Raw genomic sequence first — 20,007 nt, 5'->3', positions numbered from 1 at the left:
TTGAGGGGGGTGGGGGTGGGCGGGCATTACAACACAAAAGAATTCATAAGTTATAAGAGAAGAAAGGGAAGAAGACACATACCTTTGAGTTTGAGAAGAAAACACATATGGAACAATAGAGAACTTGTGTGTGTGTGAGAGAGAGAGAGAGAGCGCAAGATCGGGTAGAGACAGAGAATAGTGGGAAGAGAGAATGGGGATTTGGGGGGTTAGAGTTATTTTTAATAGTTGGGGAAATGGGTATGAGTTATGGTTATGGGTTATTAGGTGAGTATAGGTGGGTAATTGGGTTGGGTTTTATGAGTTAGGGGTTTAAATAAAAGAAACAAAAAAATGAAACGAAATAAAAAAAATTGACGTACCTGGTGATCCTAACCCAGTGTGGCGTGCTAGGCTTGGCGCTGGGGGCTGTGAACTTTCTGTGATGTGCGTCCCAGGCAGCATGGGGCACTAGTTCGCCGAAAATTATAACAATAATAATAATAGTTATTATTATTTTATTTTTATTTTTAAATAAACATCCCCCCCTATACGAGCACTTAATACATCCTTTATACACATTCCATACCATTCATACCTATGAGTTCTATGAATACAAAAAACAAATCTAGTCTACTTTAACCAAAAAAAACAAAAATCTAAGCTACGAAAGCACTAAAAATTGGGTTGCCTCCAAACAAGTGCCTGATCTAACATCGCGACACGATGCAACACGTTCTCTCACACATCCACCAACTTTATCAAAGTTTTGTGACGATGAATGCCACCACCCCAATAGCATTTCACTCTTTGCCCATTGACTAAAAATGTGCCATTGCTTTCGGGGTCCTTTTGCTCAACGACTCTATGCTTTGTAACCCACACTACTTCAAATGGACCCGACCATCTAGACTTAAGCTTCCCAGGAAAGAGCTTCAACCTTGAATTGAACAGGAGAATGACTTGTCCAGCTTCGAACTCATGATAAAAAATGTGTTTGTCATGACATCTCTTTGTTTTCTCTTTATACAACTTCGTATTCTCATATGCGTGCAGTCGAAACTCCTTGAGCTCATTCAGTTGCAACATCCATTTTTTCCCAGCTAGATCCATATCAAAGTTGAGCTTTTTGATTGCCCAATATGCCTTGTGCTCAAGCTCAACAAGCAAATGACAAGTCTTTCCATAAACTAACTTGTACGGTGAAGCGCCAATTGGAGTTTTGTATGCTGTGCGATATGCCTATAAAGCGTCATCTAGCTTGCTCGCCCAATCCTTCTTACTTGCGCTCACTGTCTTCTTCAAAATTTGCTTCACCTCCCTATTTGAGACCTCCACTTGACCACTGCTTTGCGGATAATAAGCAGTTGTAACCTTGTGTCTCACCCCATACTTAGCTAAGAGGTTGCCTAACAATTTTTTACAAAAGTGAGTACCTCCGTCACTGATCAAAGCACGCGGAGTTCCGCATCTGGTGAAAATATTTTTCTTCAAAAAGCTCACCACCACTTTAGCATCATTCGTAGGCAAAACCACAAACTTAACCCTAATTTGACACATAGTCAACTGCAACCAAGATGTATTGATGGTCACTTGATGCTGGAAACAGCCCCCATGAAGTCTATTCCCCATACATCGAAGATTTCGACCTCAAGTATGCCCTTCAATGGCATCTCATGCCTTCTCAAAATTGTACCCATCCTTTGGAACCTATCACACATCTTCACAAAAACATGTGCATCCTTGAGAAGCTTAGGCCAATAAAATCCTTACTGCAATACCTTTGCAGCTGTTTTGTCTCCACCATGGTGCCCCCATATGGTGATGCATGGAAATCATATAAAATTGCCTCCATCTCCTCCTCAGGAACACATCGGTGCACCAACTGATCTGCACATTGCTTAAACAAAAACAACTCATCCCATAGATAAGCCTTACATCATGCATGAATTTCCCCATACCATTTGGAGATAACTCTAACGAAGTCACCCTACTTACAATAAAGTTCACATAGTTAGAATACCATGGGGCTGTGCCAGTTGTGATGGATAGAATATTCTCATCAGGAAAGCTTTCCTGAATTTCGACCCCTTCCTCAACATGTGCGCCAGTTTTCAAGTGCGACAAATGGTCTACCACCTGATTTTCTGTCCCTTTTGGATCTTTGATTTCCACGTCAAATTCCTACAAGAGAAGAACCTAACGAATTAGTTTAGGCTTAACATCCTTTTTCTCAAACAAATACCTGATGGTTTCATGGTCTATGTAGACGATGACTTTAGTTCCTACCAAGTAGGCCCTAAATTTGTCAAACGCCCATACTACCGCTAGCAACTCTTTTTCTGTGACTGTGTAATTTATTTGAGATGGATTTAGAGTTTTGCTAGCGTAGTAAATTGAATGAAACACTTTATCTTTCCTCTGGCCTAATATGGCCCAATTGTCATGTCACTTGTATCACACATCACTTCAAAAAACTCTCCCCAGTTTGGGGCAATGATAATTGGTGTAGTCACCCATCTCTTTTTCAACTTCTCATACACCTTCAAGCAGTGTTCATCAAACTTGAAAGACATATCCTTCTCAAGCAACCTGCAAAAAGGGAGTAAAAATCTTAGAGAAATCTTTAATGAATCTACATTAGAAACATGCATGTCACAAAAAGCTTCTAACTCCTTTGATAGAGATTGGAGGTGAATTTTTTTTAATTGCATCCACTTTTGCCTTATCCACCTCCAACTTTTATTTGAACACCTTGTGCCCGAGTATAATTCCTTCTCGTATCATAAAATGGCACTTCTCCCAGTTTAACACTAAATTCGTCTCTTCACACCTCGCAAGCACTTTACTCAAATTCGTTAAGCATTCATTAAAAGATGGTCCAAAGATCGAAAAATCATCCATAAACATTCAACAAATTTTTTTACCATATCAGTGAAGATTTCCATCATGCACATTTGAAAGTCGTAGGTGCATTGCACAACCCAATCGACATTCACTTTTAAGCATAAGTGCTATAAGGACAAGTGAAGTTAGTCTTCTCTTGGTCCTCTGGTGCAATTGAGATCTTGTTATAGCCGGAATATCCATCAAGGAAACAATAGTAGTCTTGTCCAGCCAACCTATCTATCATTTGATCAATAAAGGGAATGAGAAGTGATCTTTTCTAGTAGCATTATTCATTTTTCGTTAGTCAATGAAAATTCTCCAACCGGTGACAGTACTAGATGGGATTAATTTATTAATATCATTTGTGACCACCATCATTCCAACCTTTGTTCCCATCCTCCATGACTGGTTTCAAGTGGCAATGGTGTTCTACACTCAGTTTGTGACCATCCTCCATGAGAATTTTATGCATACAAAATGCTGGACTAATACCACAAATGTCAGCCATAGTCCATCTAATCTCCCGCTTGTGCTCTCTAAGCATGCGAAATAGCTTTTCTTCTTGTAAAATATATAAGTCATAAGATACAATAATAGGGAAAGTTTCATCAACACCTAAATAGGCATAATGAATATGGGAGGGTAGGGGCTTGAGTTCCAATTTAGGAGATTCTTTGATAGACGTCTTGGGTGTTGCCCGGTTGGTTTATCTAGAGGCTGTAAATCGATCAGTCCTTTGATGTACACACATGCATTCAGATGATGAACCATCTCCTTCACCTAGTCCTCCAAGTCAATGATTTCAAACAACATAAGTGCTTTCTCTAGAGAGTCATCCAGATATGCACCCACATTATTTTTTTCTTCTTCCTTTTCAATCACAAATATCATAGCTGGATCCTTATTGTGACTTGGCACCTGAATTGCCTTGTATACATTAAAGACTTCTTCTACATTATCAACCCGGAGGATTATTTTTCCTTTACAAACTTTGATCACAGCATCAACGGTATAACACCCCAGACTTTAGACAGAGTCCCATATCGGCAAAACACAAGAGGGATGCTGGGTACATAAGTTAACAAGCCTTAGACCCTAGTGGCACATTTTAAATTCGTGAGGGCTTAGGCTCAGAGTGGATAATATCACTAGCGGGTTAGGCTATTATAGCTGGTATCAGAGCCACTCTTGTGTCAACCATGCCGATGGTGGGTCAGAGTTCAACTGAGTTTACGCAAATTCCAAATAGGTGAATCCTATGCGATGGGGCAAAACCTCAGCGAGGACGCTGAGTCCATAAGAGGGGGTATATGTAACACACCAGACTTTAGACAGAGTCCCACATCGGTAAAATACAAGAGGAATGTTGGGTATATAAATTAACAAGCCTTAGACCCTAGTGACCCGTGAGGACTTAGGTACAGAGTGGGTAATATCATTAGCGGGCTGGACTATTACAAGCGATGACTAAGAGAGGTCATCCCAAGATGATGGGGACTTGTTCATCAGTTTCATAGTCTAGTATAATGAAATCTACTGGCAGAATGAAACGCCCAATTTGTAATAACACATCTTTTATCACCCTCTCGGGATGGATAATAGATCTATCCGCCAGTTGCAACATGACTGTTGTTGGCCTTGGAGCTCCCAACCCCAATTGACTGAAAACTGAGAGAGGCATCAAATTTATGCTAGCCCCTAAATCACAGAGTGCTCGCCCCACTTCTACCTCACCAATTCGAACAACTATGGTGAAGCTCCCCGAATCCTTCAACTTTTGCGGCAATTTCTTTGAATTCTCGAGATGAAATCTTCAGTAAGTGTCACAGTTTCAAATGTTGTCAACCTCCTTTTGTTAGCCACAATATCTTTTATGTACTTAGCATATGTTGGGATTTCATGTAGCACATCAACTAGTGGAAGGTTCAATTGAATTTGGCTTAGCATATCAAGAAATTTGTCGAACATCCTGTCATCATTTTTCTTCTTCAATCTTTTTGGGAAAGGAGGTGGCGACCTTGCAATTAGAGTGTTTCCGCTTTCTTCAGTTTCTTTCTCAACTTCTCCCACAGTTTTGGGGATTAGTTCACTCTTAGGAGTGACTTGTTCTTTCTTTCTTTTTGGTACTTCTTCTAACTCTCTGAAATTCCTCAAAGTTACAACATTTACCTAAGGATTCTTATCTGTATCACTAGGAAGGGCACCTGCAGGTCGAGTATTTTGTTGTGCAGCCAATTGCCCTATCTGCCTCCTTATGTTTCGAAATTCAGTCCTCAATTTTTGATTATCTGTTTGACGTTGCTGGTTGTCAATTTACACCTTCTCAACATTTCATTAGTGTTTTCTTCTACCTGTTGAGATGGCTTTTGAGGCAGATTATAGTTCCTTGAGGCCTATATTGATTATGAGTGGTCTGGTTCTCACCCTATGAGAAATTCGGGTGGTTCCTCCATTTAGGATTATATGTGTTCCCATATTGATTATTCTGTTTCATTGGACCTCTACTTTGTTGGGCCACATAATAGATAGATTCAGGATTCACTGGATATTGGTCACCCATATGGCTATCCCCACAAATTTCACGACATATAGTCATCCTCTGAACCAGCTGCATTTGATGTCCTTGACCCATTTCCATCTTAGCCATTTGGTTGTTTAGTTTAGCAATCTCTACTCGCACGACTAATATCTTATCCAACCCGAGTGTACCTGTTGCTTTATGTTTTATCATCCTTCTTGAGTCACCTTCACCCTACCAATTGTGAGCACGTGATTTTTGCCTTACGAAAACTACTCCAAAATAAAATCAAAAAATAAAATAAATTTCTTTTACTGTGCAATTTTTGAATTTTCGTGATGTTTGTTAAAAATTTGTCTTATATCCGTAAATATTTACTTTGTCATAACAAAATGAAAATAAAAATAAAAATATATGTTGCATGCATATAGGATTTAATTATGCATTTAAAAGATAATTTAAATAAAATCACAAAAAATATGCAATAGTTCTATTTTTAAATATTCCACTGTGATTGATGTCTTGTCTATGTGTTAAATAATTGTTATAGAATAATTAATATATTTTTGTGAAGTTAAACTTGTTTTATAATTAAAATTAGAAATTTAAATTAGAAAATGAAATAATTGAAAAAGAAATAAAAAAATCGGACCTGGATTTAAATCCAGGCCCAAATCAAATCACCCCCCCCCCCCCACAGCCCAATCCAAACAGCCCAAGTCTGGTCCAGTCCCAAGCTAAGACCAAACGACGACGTTTGGCCACATTTATCAAGGACCATTGGATCAAATCCAACCAACGGACACGATTTCATCACCTTTACCCGTAACCCGTAACCCGATCCAGTGACCCGACTCAGTCCGACCCCAACGTTAAACCAAACGACGACGTTTGGATTAGTGGATTGATCCTGGTCCTTCATCTTACTTGATCGGACGGACGATATCAATCCAACCCACCCCTATATAAGTCCCAAGCCTTTACCCCGGCCCCTAACTGAACACCCCCCCTCCTACACTGTTCATCATCGTCCCCCAAACCCCCACTCCTAACCCTAGCCGCCCTAGGATTCCACCGCCTGAAACCCGGCGGCATCAACACCGCCGGTCACCAAAATAACACCCTAGAACCCCCTGAACCTCCTCTATCCAAATATGTTAGCCGTTGGGCTCGAATCTTCCTGAAGGTTCTCGAATCTTCATTTGAAGATTCGAGCCGAGTTTAGATCTAAACCAAACAACCCCTAGTTAAAACCATAGTACCCCCTAGCATGCCTTGTTATGGATCTGAAGTTAGTTTGGCTCGAATCAGTTTTGAACTTCTCGAATCTTCTTTTGAAGATTCGGACCAAACAAGAACAAACTCAGATCCGTTTCAAACTAACACCAAATGACCCCTAGGCTACCCTCACCCTTGTATCATGTTTGGTTCCTTTCGAATCTGCCCGGAAATGTTCGGATTTAAGATCCAAGAACCTGAAACCCTAAAAAATTTCCAATCTTGGAATTTTTCCGATTCGAGTAAAGGGTTGAGGTCTAAGAGACTTTAATCGAGGTATTCTCAACTGAGAATACTTCGAATAAAGTCTGTTTGATTTCAAACAAAGTCCGAATCCAAATTGAGTTCGAGTCCGTATGAAGTTTGAAGATTCAGAGGTATTTTTTCTATTTTTCTTTTGTGTATTCTACGTGTATTGTTGTCTGTATTAATAGCTTGTTAATTTTTTATATTATTGTTTTGATTAATTCTGTCATTTCTGTTTCCTACCTATCTACTTGATCCGAATGTGAATTGTTTCTGTTGGTTGTGATTAATTACAATGTGTGTAATCGACTCGATTAAGTTCGTCGATTAGTTGTATTGTGAATCTTGCTTCTGAAAATGTTGACTGAGACAGCCTGTTTTGAATAGATTATTTTACTATAACCAGTTAATTAGTTATTGTTAATCAGTTAGTTCTTGTTTAATAAACCAGTAAATTCAAATGTATGATGTGTATGTATTGTTTTCTGAGCAGGGCATTGTCAGTATATTGACCATGACCCTGTGTGTGTTTGATTTTGGTTCAATGTTAAGTCCAGTCTGAATTGTTATGATAATTTCAGTAATATGTTGTTATGATGTTAGTTCTGGATTCAGTGTAATATTGCTGTAATGTCAAGTTTGAATTCAAGTTTACAAAAGTTGGTCAAATGCAATTGTGTTAGGAGGTTAATAGGATTGGTTATAGCTGTAAATCAGAAAGATAATTAAGTTTATACAGATTTTAGAATCTGTTTTGCAGTAGGTTCTGATTTTTCAGTAATAACATCAGGATTTCAGGGGCATTTCTGGGAATGAAACAGTAAAAACAGGGTGTTAGTGCTAGTGTATTATAATGTAATGTTAGTGGCTATAGTTTAAGATACTAATGGGTAACAAGGGATAATGGGGCTGCTGAAAATCATGTTAGGATCATATAAAATATTAAAAAGTAGTTTTTAATGGAAACTTTTTGTTTTTAATAGATAAAGGGAGTCCAGACAGCACTTAAGAGAGGGGGGCAGACCTGTATAAATACAGGGGACAGACATTAGAGGAAGGATCTGATTTTGAAGGCATTAGGGAATATACACACAGAGAAATATATACCCAGAGGGCTTTTCAGACAGAGAGAAAGGAAAGAAAGATAGAAAAACAGAATTAGGATGAGACTTTAAGAGATTTTTTTAAAAAAAAAAAATCTGGAGAAAGCAGATTTTAAGAGAAGAATCAGAAACAGAAATATGAGAGGAAGGAAGAAAAATAGTAGAAGAAACAGAAAATAGAATACTCACATACACACGGAATCTGAAACAGATAATAGAAAAGAAAGAAGGAAAGGCGGAAACAGTGTTTCTGGAATCTGTCCTGGTTTGTTGGTCAACATTGTTTGGTTTAAATTTGGAATTCTTCTTACATTTCTATTACTGCTCATCTGGTTTCACGGGTTTTATTATTGCTCAAATTTGGGGATATACTGGTATTCCGCTGAATTTGTTACTGCTGCTACTGCTGAAATTACTCCTTCTACCTTCATTTTCAGGTACATGTCTTTTAAATTTTAAGTTGGAAAGAGATTCAACATGACTCATCAATGAAGCTTGAATTGAAATTCTGTTTTCCATTTGTCCAAGTTCATCAGTTTAAATTTCATTTTTGTTTCATGTTAGTTAATTAGTAGTGAATTCAATTTGATAGCTATGAGCTAATTGTCTTACTTTGAAAGTTTGTATAAAGCTTTGTAATAATGTTAGCCCTTCATCTCATTAGTTTAATCATATTTGAACTGTCAAGGTAGGAAACACGACATAAAGATTGGCCATTAACTAGGCCTTGTGGCTTTGCTAGAATAGAGTGAAAATATCAAAACCATATTGCTAGTTTATTCTTATACTTGATTTAGTTATGGATGGAATGATATAAGTTGTACGTTCTTATGTGGTATGATAACAGGTATTTATAGAACCATCATTGAATGGTGAGTTGAGTTGTTATGGCTCATTATGATGTTAAAATGCTATGAATGTTTCAAGATATACAAATACGTTGCATGTAAGGCAAATGTTGTCAATCAATTTGTATAATAATTCTTTTCTTATCAACTTGATGCCTATTCACCCTCATAAATAAATTAACCAAACAATTAGGCCAATTAGATCCAAAGTAAGTATATGAGAATAAAATGAGATGCGCAAGCATAAATTGCAACACTTTATATCAATGGTAATTAGAAATAGAATTTGCACTAAGTAAATAATGAAAATTCTTGGAAAATATTTCCTCCCTTTATGAATCATTTTTTTAGTTTCATATGCAATTCATTCTTTGGTAGATGTATAATGTTGTATTTGCCGAAAATAACGTTAATCATATTTTTATTCTTTTCTTTGAATTTGAATAGTCTGGATAAATATAATTTATACGCGGAAATTATAATCAACGGGCAACATTCAATAAAATTATGAATTCTTTTTCAAGAATTAATGGGTACCTTAAATGAAGATTTCTCATAATATAATAAACAATTTGTGAAAAAATCCCTGATATCATTACAAATATTTTGCGCAATTAGGGATATGTTCGCGTACCCTGATTATATTTTTAAAAATCAAAAAATTCGGATTATGCGTACGCGCAATTTCGAGCGAATATTTAATAAAAGGATTTTTCCAAAAGCGTTAAATCAATTTCATAAAAACCCGAGGTGTATGGTTCACTATTTAAGAAAAATAAATATTCTTGATTCGGCACAATTTAAAAAAAAATGATTGTTTAATAAAATATATTACCAAAAGTTATCGTGTACACGTACGCGTGACACAATTCCGCATTTTTAAATTTATGACACGAATATACGTACGCGTAATTCGATTCAAAGAAAGGTCCTCAATCACAATAAGTATAAGCGGTAGTAAAATCAGATAACATCAATATATTTAATAAAATCAAGATAATTAAGTCAATAATAAAAATAGTTGAGTGACCGTGCTAGAACCACGGAATTCGGAAATGCCTAACACCTTCTTCCGGATTAACAGAATTCCTTACTCAGGATTTCTGGTTCGCAGAATAATAAACAGAGTCATATTCTTCTCGATTCAGGGATTAAAAATTGGTGACTTGGGACGCCTTAAAATTCCCAGGTGGCGACTCTTAAATAATTAAATAAATCCCGTTTCGACTGTCCTTTAACTGGAGAAAACTCCCCACGCGCCCCGCGGGCGCGGTGAAAAGGAGGTGCGACACCAATTATGATCATTTACAGTCAAATTGTTGACCATATTTTGAATCTCATTGTATGGTTTTTGAATGCAACTTCCTCCACAAGCTGAGTCTAGATTCAATTTAGAGGTCTTGTCCAACCCATCCACAAAAGTATGTCTCAACACCTCATCAATGTGACAATAATGTGGGCATTCTTTGAGTAGTTTTTTTGTATCTTTCCCAAATGTGACAAAAAGTATGTTCTTCGAGGTTCAGAACAATCAACCTAAGGTTTTACACTTAGAATAACTCAGCCATGTACCGGATCCCTAGTAGGAACGAATATTTGCATCATATGCATTTGGCCTTGGAGACTCAACACAGGGGTTGGGTCTGTCTAGGACAGGTGAACCCAAAATAAAAAGACCATCATGATGCATGCCTACTTGTTACTTGTGCATTCATTTGCCTCGAACATGCTTGTTGACCAGCTTAAATAAAATCGTGGTAAGAAGAAAGGAATAAAATGGGTTGTTTTGAAAAAAAAAAATTCGAAAATAGTTTTAAATTTTGAAATAAAGGTATTTAATAAATAAATAAAAAAAAATTCGAAAATGATTTTTTTTAGTATAAAGTTTCAAAATGAATTTTGACTTTATCAAAATTAAATTTCAGATACAAAATGAGCACCACACAAAGCCCCTCATCCACAAGTACGGAAGAATTTCTATGTCAGCTTCAAATGTGGTGGTATGATTTAGGCGAAGACGGTCAAAAATGGGTCGTCAAGCATTTGGGAAATCTCACGGACATTATGAAAGTTAAACCCTGTGATGACCTGATTGCGGAGTTAGTAACTTTTTGGGATCATGTTCACAATGTTTTTCGTTTCTCTGACTTCGAGCTTACTCCTACATTAGAGGAGATAGCTGGCTATGTTGGTTTTGACGGAAGTTTAAGAAATCAAAGCTTGATATTCACAAAGGCTCCTTCGGTACATCGATTCTTCGGTCTTCTGAACATCAGCAGTCAAATCAGGAAAAGCAATGTCATCAATGGATGTTGTTCCTTCAACTTTTTGTATTCAAGGTTCGGAAAGTCAGATGGGTTCGAAATTCATGAGAAAGGCCTTACTAATAAGCAAAACAAAGACACTTGGCAGATGCACCGTCGATTTGCTTTCATGGTGGCTTTTCTAGGAGTCATGGTCTTCCCAAACAAAGAGCGAACAATTGATATTCACACCGCAAAAGTTGTGCAAATCCTTACCACCAAAGAAAATCACACCCTTGTCCCCATCATTCTATCAGATATTTATCGAGCTCTGACTTTATGTAAATCAGGAGCAACGGTCTTCGAAGGATGCAAAATTTTGTTGCAAATGTGGGTGATGGAGCATCTCCAACAACAGCCCAAGATCATACAATATGGGTCAAAAAATGATAATTGCATCGAGAGCTATGAGGAAAGAACAAAAAATTATCAAGCTCCAGAAGGGATAGAAGCATGGGTATCTCATCTAAAGGCTTTAACGGCAAATCAAATTGAATGGACTCTGGGATGGCTCCCGATGAGGGAAGTAATACATATGTCAACCTCAAATAGTTATCTACTACTATTGGGATTAAGAAGCATTCAGCCGTATGCACCACTAAGAGTCTTAAGGCAACTAGGGAGATATCAAATAGTTCCTGATGATGAAGATTTGAGTATGCAAGTAATCGAATTACACCCAGAAGCCACTATTCCCGAAGCTCTACTTCAGCAGATGTGGAATGGATGTCGATACTTGAAAAGTGATACTCAAGTCCCAGACACTACAAAGGGTGAGATAAATCCTGGATATGCAAGGTGGTTTGAAAAACGGTCTCGCGTAGATGATGTACCAGAACCTGAACTAAGAAGACCAACAAAAAGACCCCATGTTCAAAACTTCAATGATAAAATCCAAGAACGGTTGATCTGGGGAGAAAAGGAAAAAGGGTACAAAGCAACTATCCATGCCCTAAAAGAAAATCTGAGAAGCCTCAGTTTGGAAAAAGATTTACAAGCACAAGAAGCCGAAGGCGAGAAGAAGAGTCTAGCTTGTGAGAATGAAAATCTTCATGCTCGATTCCAAAAAATGAAAAATGTTTCTGAAACGCCAAAGAGGAGCTGGAAGGATCAAAAAACCATCGCCAATCTCTTTGAAAGAATGCAAGATTATGATTCCATTCTTGCGGAAAATGAAAGGGCATTGAGCAAAGCAAAAGAAAAGATCCAACAATTAAACGAAGAAGCCAGATCTAACAAGGAACGCCAAGATAGGCAATCCGAAAAAGACAAGGCACAATTCAAGAAGGAAAAAGATTATTGGATGCGATCAGAAGACCAGCTTCGTGCACAACTAGAAGAGGCAAGAAGATGCAACAGAGAACACCAACAAGCAGACCTCGACAGGGAAAGAGCGCAAGCAAGATTAGAGCAGGCCAGACTCCGAGCTTTGTTAGAATCAGCTCTAGATCGTGAAAACCGTGTCAGAGATATAGCCACCACTCGTCAGCAGCAATTGCAAGACCAAGACCAACGTCTCCAAGGTTTCAGGGCACAAATCCATGACTTGGCAGTCTTCACATCTCAAAGTTATGTAAACTGCCAAGGAATGGATTATGAAAGGTTTACAGAGCATACGCCCACTTTTGCTCGTCATCTAGCAATGGAGTTGGAAAGGATGTATCGAACGCTGGGAGGCCATCCGGGTCAAGCCCCACATTGAGCAGATAACCCAATATTTAACAACAAAAGTGGAAAGTGGGGCACGTTGTGAGATGTTAAGAATTGTATCTTTTATTTTGATTTAAGTGTGTGTTTTCAAGCCATTTTCTTAAAGTTTTCAAATGTAATTCCATCTTTGTGTAATAAATAAAAGTGATTGCCTTTGTGTCCGAACTACGCAAGGTTTGATTCATGTAAGAGCATGATACGTAGGCAATCTCTCAGATTCGACCACCACGATAAAAGATATATATAATAAATAAAATTGAATAACAATAAAAATTTCAAGAAGGCTGGGACGACACAAGCAGCCGAGCAAATGCATAATAGAAAGGGATTATTTGTCTAGGAGCATTGCATCTCAACGTTTGATTATATATGTGTTAAACTCTCAAAACTAACAAATTTGTTCATTTCCAGAATTCAAGCAGTTAGTTTCGCTAAAGAGTATACTGGCATATTATCACTATCACACAAGATCAAAAGGACCAATACCCGAAAGTATGTCTATCCTAGATGTTGACACAGGTATGGAGATAGAAGAGATAGATGTCGGGAAAATGAAAGAAGAGATGTTTAAGCTCAAGCAACAAATGGCTGAGATGTACCAAGCTTGGTCTACAGGACAGTTACCCCCATCTTACCCAAATAACCCTGCTCCATCAATGAACCAAACTCAGGATAATATCACCACTGAATTATCCCCAAGTTTCCCCATTTATCAGCACTACCGAGGCACCACCTCTCAGACACCACAGTCTCCACCTCCAAAACCAGTTCCGTACTTTCCTCCACCTATGACTCCTGTTTTCGTAGCACCTCCCCTTGCTACAATCCACAAATCTCCTAGTGAGCCTACATTCCAGGCCCAAGACAACCAATATTACCCCCCGGAGCCCACCTTCAAAGCCTCCGAAATCAATTCAACTGCTCCTCGGTTTGATCTCCCAACCGAAATTGACAAGCCAGCCAAAAATGCTGAACAAGAAGAGATGTTCAGGAAGGTCAAAAGTCTAGAACAATCGTTCCGAGACATGCGGGGATTAGGTGGGCAAGTCAGTGTAGCATACAAAGATTTATGTTTATTCCCTAATGTACAATTACCAGTTGGCTTCAAGATGCCCAAATTTGACCTATACAGCGGGCACGGCGACCCAGTGGCCCACTTAAGGGGTTTCTGTAGCAAGATGCAAGGAGCTGGGGGAAAGGATGAATTATTGATGGCTTACTTCAGTCAAAGTCTAAGCGGATCAGCTTTGGAGTGGTATACACGCCAGGACCATGAGAGATGGTACACCTGGGATGACCTGGCACAGGCATTCGCATACCATTTCCAATACAATCTGGAAATCATCCCAGATAGATTATCTTTGAGCAAATTTGAGAAGAAACACAATGAGAGTTTCAGAGAGTATGGTTTTCGGTGGAGAGAACATGCAGCAAGAGTAGATCCTCCTATGAAGGAGAGCGAAATGGTAGACTACTTCCTCCAAGCCTTGGAACCGACTTACTATGCCCATTTGGTTTCAGCGGTTGGGAAATCATTCAACGAAATAGTGAAGATGGGAGGTATGGTGGAAGAAGGCCTCAAGACAAATAAAATCATGAGCTATTCAGCAATTAAGGCAACTACTCAAGCTATTCAAGGCGGGGTAGGAGGAATCGGAAGAAAAAAGAGGGAGGAAGCAGCCGTAGTTGATTCAGTAATTTGGTCGGGACCCAGAGGTTCACCGCTTTACTATAATCAACCATGACCTCGCCAATCAGCTTACCATCATGATTCATCCCAACACTACTATCACCCTTCAGAGCTCATTTTTCCATTAACCATGCTCAAGCATACAATCAGCTACCTGTTCACACCAATTGACGTGCTCCTGTCACACCAAATGCTTACCCACGAGCCTATCCCGGACCAGGTTTCAGGCCGAGGCCAGCATTCAGGGGAGAAAGGGAACAGAAAAAGAAAACTTACACTCCATTGGGAGAGTCTTACACTAGTCTGTTCCACAGGCTGAAATGCTAGACATGCTAAGACCAATACAATCCAAGCTACCCAATCCTCCTCCAAAGAATCTGGATTACACCATTAGCTGTGAATATTGCTCCGGTGCACCAGGCCATGATACGGAGAAATGTTGGCATTTGAAAAATGCAATACAAGAGCTGATTGATACTAATAAAATCGAGGTTCAAACCCCCGAAGCCCCAAATATCAATAGAAATCCAATGCCAGCCCATCAAGAGGCTAATATGATAGAAATCATACAAGCTAATGGGAAGACAAAGAAGCCGTCACAAACTGTCAAGATGATCAATTCTCATGAAACCAAGCTAGATAAGCAGTTAATGGAGGAGAAGCCGGTGTCTAAGCAAAACAAAAATGGTAATGAACCATCTATGATAGTCGATGAGGGATCATCGAGCAAAGTTGCCGCAAAACAAGAAAGGCCGAAAGTGATAGTACCAGGGGTTGCTAACAAACCCAATATATTTGTGGAAGGAGCCCGTACAGATCAGGTTATTATTGCACCTATAATTCAGCTGCCGGTCATCAACAACAAAGCCATCCCATGGAACTATGAACGGGTGACTGTAATATACAAGGGCAAAGAAATCAAGGAAGAAGTATGTGAGGTGCAAGGCTTGACTCGTTCGGGAAGATGTTTTACTCCCGAAGAGCTGAGAAAAACTAAAAACAATCCAATGCCAACAAAGAGAGCTGTGACGGAAGAAGAGGCGGAGGAGTTTTTAAGAAAAATGAAACTCCATGATTATTCTGTTGTGGATCAATTAAAGAAGACCCCCGCTCAAATTTCATTGTTGTCATTACTGATACATTCAGAGGAGCACCGTCTGGCTTTGATGAAAATCCTGAATGAGGCTCATGTTCCTGAAAAGATCTCTGTAAATCATTTGGGAAAAATAGCCAACAGAATCTTTGAGACAAACAGAATTACATTTGCTGATGATGAATTGCCTGTGGAAGGTACCGAACACAACAGAGCTCTTTACCTCACCGTGAAATGTGAAAACTCCGTAGTAACCCGGGTATTGGTTGACAATGGGTCAAGTGCAAACATATGCCCTCTCTCCACTTTAAACAAATTAAAAATTAAAGAGGAAAGGATCCAGAAGAATAGTATCTGCGTACGAGGGTTTGACGGTGGAAGCAGAGATTCATTTGGCGACATAGTATTGGAACTAACTATAAGGCCAGTTGAATTCACAATGGAATTCCAAGTGTTGGACATATCTGTTTCTTACAACTTGTTATTGGGTCGACCATGGATCCATGCTGCTAAAGCAGTCCCGTCAACACTACATCAGGCTGTCAAGTTTGAATGGGATCATCAAGAAGTAGTCGTGTATGGAGAAGAAAGTTTAAATGCTCACAGCAGTACCATTGTACCGGTCGAGGGAACAGAAAATGACCAGGGACCATGGGTATACCAAGTGTCCGACACGGTGTCGGTAGAGAAAATTCCAGAAGGGAAATACCTTCCGAATCCAAAGATATCTTCTGCATCAGTCATGGTAGCTTATGAAATGTTAAAGAATGGCTTTATACTCGGCAAAGGTCTGGGCTTATCTCTGCAAGGAATTGTACAACCAGTATCTCTCCCCGAGAACTGGGGAACATTCGGTCTGGGGTTCATACCAACCGCCAACGACGTGATAAGGGCCAGGAAGTTGAAACACCAAGCATGGGTTCTTCCAAAACCAGTACCACATCTGTCAAAGTCTTTTGTCAAGACCGGCGCTAAAAATCGCCCGATAACAACAATTCCTAAATCCCGGGTCAATCCTGAGAAGGAATTAATTGAAAGGTTCGAGAAATTGTTTAGTGATGTGAATATGTTGGAAAGCGGAACGCAGAAGTTCAATTCGTTGGGCCAGAAACAAAGCTCAATAATTGGAAAGCCACTCCTCTCCCAATTCGAAAGGAGTCTTGGTAGTTTATTTTGATTTTCTTTCAGTTTGTTTGGGTTACTTCAGGGTTGTAATCCCAAAGCTTATCTTACAGTTTGTTTGAAGTGTGCAAACCTTGTTATCTTTCATCATCCAATAAAAAAGCAGTTTCCTTTTTATTATCATTCCTGATAGTTTTCTTTTCTTTTTCTTCTTTCCTGTACAGTTCCTTTTACGCTGGCTCTAGTGATATGGCATGCATGAGGAATCCTCAGCCCAGTCTTAAAAATCAATCTGGTTCCGAAATATTAATTCAAGAAATATATTGTGATTATGAATCAGAATATGATGAAGATGAGGTTTTTGAAGAGATTAGTAAAGAGTTAATTCACTTTGAGGAAAAAATCAAACCTAACTTGAGTGATACCGAGGACGTCAATATAGGGGACACGAGTAATGTCCGGGAAACTAAAATAAGTGTCCATCTCGAACCAAAGATCCGAGAAGAGTTAATTAAAACACTCATAGAATTCAAAGATGTTTTTGCATGGTCGTATGACGACATGCCGGGCTTGAGCACTGATTTAGTGGTCCACAAATTACCCACCGATCCAACGGTGCTTCCTGTCAAGCAGAGGCTGAGAAAATTCAAGCCTGATATGAGTGTGAGAATTAAGGAAGAAATCACCAAACAATTGGAAGCAAAGGTCATTCGAGTCACTCGATATCCTGTTTGGTTGGCTAATGTCGTTCCTGTACCAAAGAAAGATGGCAAAATTAGAGTATGCGTCGACTATCGCAATCTCAACAAAGCAAGTCCAAAGGATAATTTCCCATTACCCAATATCCATATTTTGATCGACAATTGTGCCAAGCATGATATAGGGTCTTTCGTGGATTGTTATGCCGGGTATCATCAAATTCTAATAGATGAAGAAGATGCCGAAAAGACGGCATTCATCACACCATGGGGAACTTATAGCTACCGGGTAATGCCATTCAGTCTGAAGAACGCCGGAGCAACCTATATGAGAGCAATGACCACAGTGTTTCATGATATGATACACAAGGAAATTGAGGTATACGTGGATGATGTGATCATAAAATCAAAGCATCAGGCCAACCACGTTGGGGATTTGAGGAAGTTTTTCTTAAGACTTCGCAGATACAACCTCAAGCTTAACCCTGCCAAATGCGCATTTGGAGTTCCGTCCGGAAAATTGCTGGGATTCATAGTCAGTCGACGAGGCATCGAACTAGACCCATCAAAAATTAAAGCCATCCAAGAACTGCCACCTCCAAAAAACAAAACTGAAGTAATGAGTTTGTTGGGGAGGTTAAATTATATCAGCAGGTTTATTGCTCAGCTCACAACAACCTGTGAGCCAATTTTCAAATTGTTAAAAAAGGATGCTGCAGTCAAATGGACCGATGAGTGTCAAGAAGCGTTCGATAAAATAAAAGGGTACTTGTCAAACCCACCCGTGTTGGTCCCGCTAGAGCCAGGAAGACCTTTGATTCTTTACTTGACGGTTTTGGAAAATTCATTTGGTTGTGTATTGGGGCAACATGACCTCACTGGCAGAAAAGAACAGGCCATCTACTACCTTAGCAAGAAGTTCACAGCTTATGAGGTTAAGTATACTCATCTGGAAAAGACATGTTGCGCCCTAACATGGGTAGCTCAAAAATTGAAACACTATTTGTCATCCTACACTACTTACCTCATTTCTCGGTTGGATCCATTGAGATACATTTTTCAAAAGCCTATGCCAACGGGAAGACTTGCAAAGTGGCAGATATTGCTCACAGAATTCGACATCATCTATGTGACTCGAACTGCAATGAAGGCTCAAGCACTGGCCGATCATTTAGCCAAAAACCCGGTCGATGAGGAATATGAGCCGTTGAAGACTTATTTTCCTGATGAAGAAACAATGCATATCGACGAGGTGGAACAAATGGAAAAACCTGGCTGGAAACTCTTCTTTAATGGAGCCGCTAACATGAAAGGAGTCGGAATAGGAGCTGTAATCATTTCTGAAACAGGGAATCACTATCCTGTTACAGCTCAATTGCGATTTTATTGCACCAATAATATGGCTGAATATGAAGCTTGCATTTTGGGGTTAAGGCTAGCTGCAGACATGGGTATCCGAGAAATCTTAGTCATGGGAGACTCAGATCTTTTGGTACATCAAATTCAAGGAGAATGGGAAACCCGAGACTTGAAGCTCATCCTATACCGGCAATGTCTACATGATCTTTATCAACGGTTTCAATCAGTGGAATTCCAACATATTCCAAGAATCCATAATGAGGTTGCCGATGCATTGGCTACCCTAGCATCAATGTTGCACCATCCGGACAAAGCTTATGTAGATCCAATACATATTCAAGTCCACGATCAGCACGCTTATTGCAATATGGTTGAAGAAGAATTTGATGGTGAACCATGGTTCCACGACATCAAGGAGTATATCAGAATGGGGATATATCCCGCACAAGCCACAGGAGATCAAAAGAGGACCATTAGGCGATTAGCAAATGGATTCTTCTTAAGCGGAGGAGTTTTGTATAAAAGAACACCAGATCTGGGATTATTAAGATGCATAGATGCCAGACAAGCTGCAGCTATCATGTCTGAAGTACATTCAGGAGTTTGCGGACCCCACATGAGTGGATATGTATTGGCAAAGAAAATCCTCCGAGCTGGTTACTATTGGCTTACCATGGAGCGAGATTGTATCAGTTTTGTACGCAAGTGTCATCAATGCCAAATACACGGAGATTTGATTCATTCTCCACCATCCGAGTTGCACAAAATGTCGGCACCATGGCCATTCGTTGCCTGGGGCATGGATGTGATTGGACCAATTGAGCCGGCAGCATCCAATGGGCACAGGTTCATTCTGGTGACTATTGATTATTTTACCAAATGGGTTGAGGCCAAGACATTCAAATCAGTGACCAAGAAAGCTATGGTCGATTTTGTCCACTCAAATATCATATGTCGATTCGGAATCCCGAAGGTGATCATCACAAATAACGGTGCTAATCTTAACAGCAATTTAATGAAGGAAATATGTCAACAGTTTAAGATTACACATCGCAACTCTACCCTATATCGGCCCAAGGCGAATGGAGCAGTAGAAGCAGCCAACAAAAACATAAAGAAGATACTTCGGAAAATGGTAGAAGGTTCAAAACAATGGCATGAAAAATTACCA

The 20,007-nt window shown here is 39.3% G+C and overlaps 1 protein-coding gene across 1 annotated transcript; it reads right to left on the bottom strand.

Moving 5' to 3' along the window:
- Positions 1 to 720: 720 nt before the first annotated feature.
- Positions 721 to 2,883, bottom strand: LOC107759256 (uncharacterized). The gene is made up of 7 exons (XM_075223892.1): positions 2,813 to 2,883; positions 2,496 to 2,571; positions 1,978 to 2,163; positions 1,761 to 1,879; positions 1,614 to 1,689; positions 1,263 to 1,545; positions 721 to 1,208 (listed from the first exon to the last, which is right to left on the bottom strand). The coding sequence occupies exons 1-7, from the start codon at positions 2,881 to 2,883 to the stop codon at positions 721 to 723; spliced, it is 1,299 nt and encodes a 432-aa protein (XP_075079993.1).
- Positions 2,884 to 20,007: the final 17,124 nt, after the last annotated feature.

The sequence above is a fragment of the Nicotiana tabacum genome, chromosome 10 (assembly GCF_000715075.1).
Source record: "Nicotiana tabacum cultivar K326 chromosome 10, ASM71507v2, whole genome shotgun sequence".
In the NCBI taxonomy this organism is placed as follows: Eukaryota; Viridiplantae; Streptophyta; class Magnoliopsida; order Solanales; family Solanaceae; genus Nicotiana; species Nicotiana tabacum.
The sequence above is the reverse complement of the archived record's forward strand: the minus strand, read 5'-3'. Positions and strand labels throughout refer to the sequence as shown.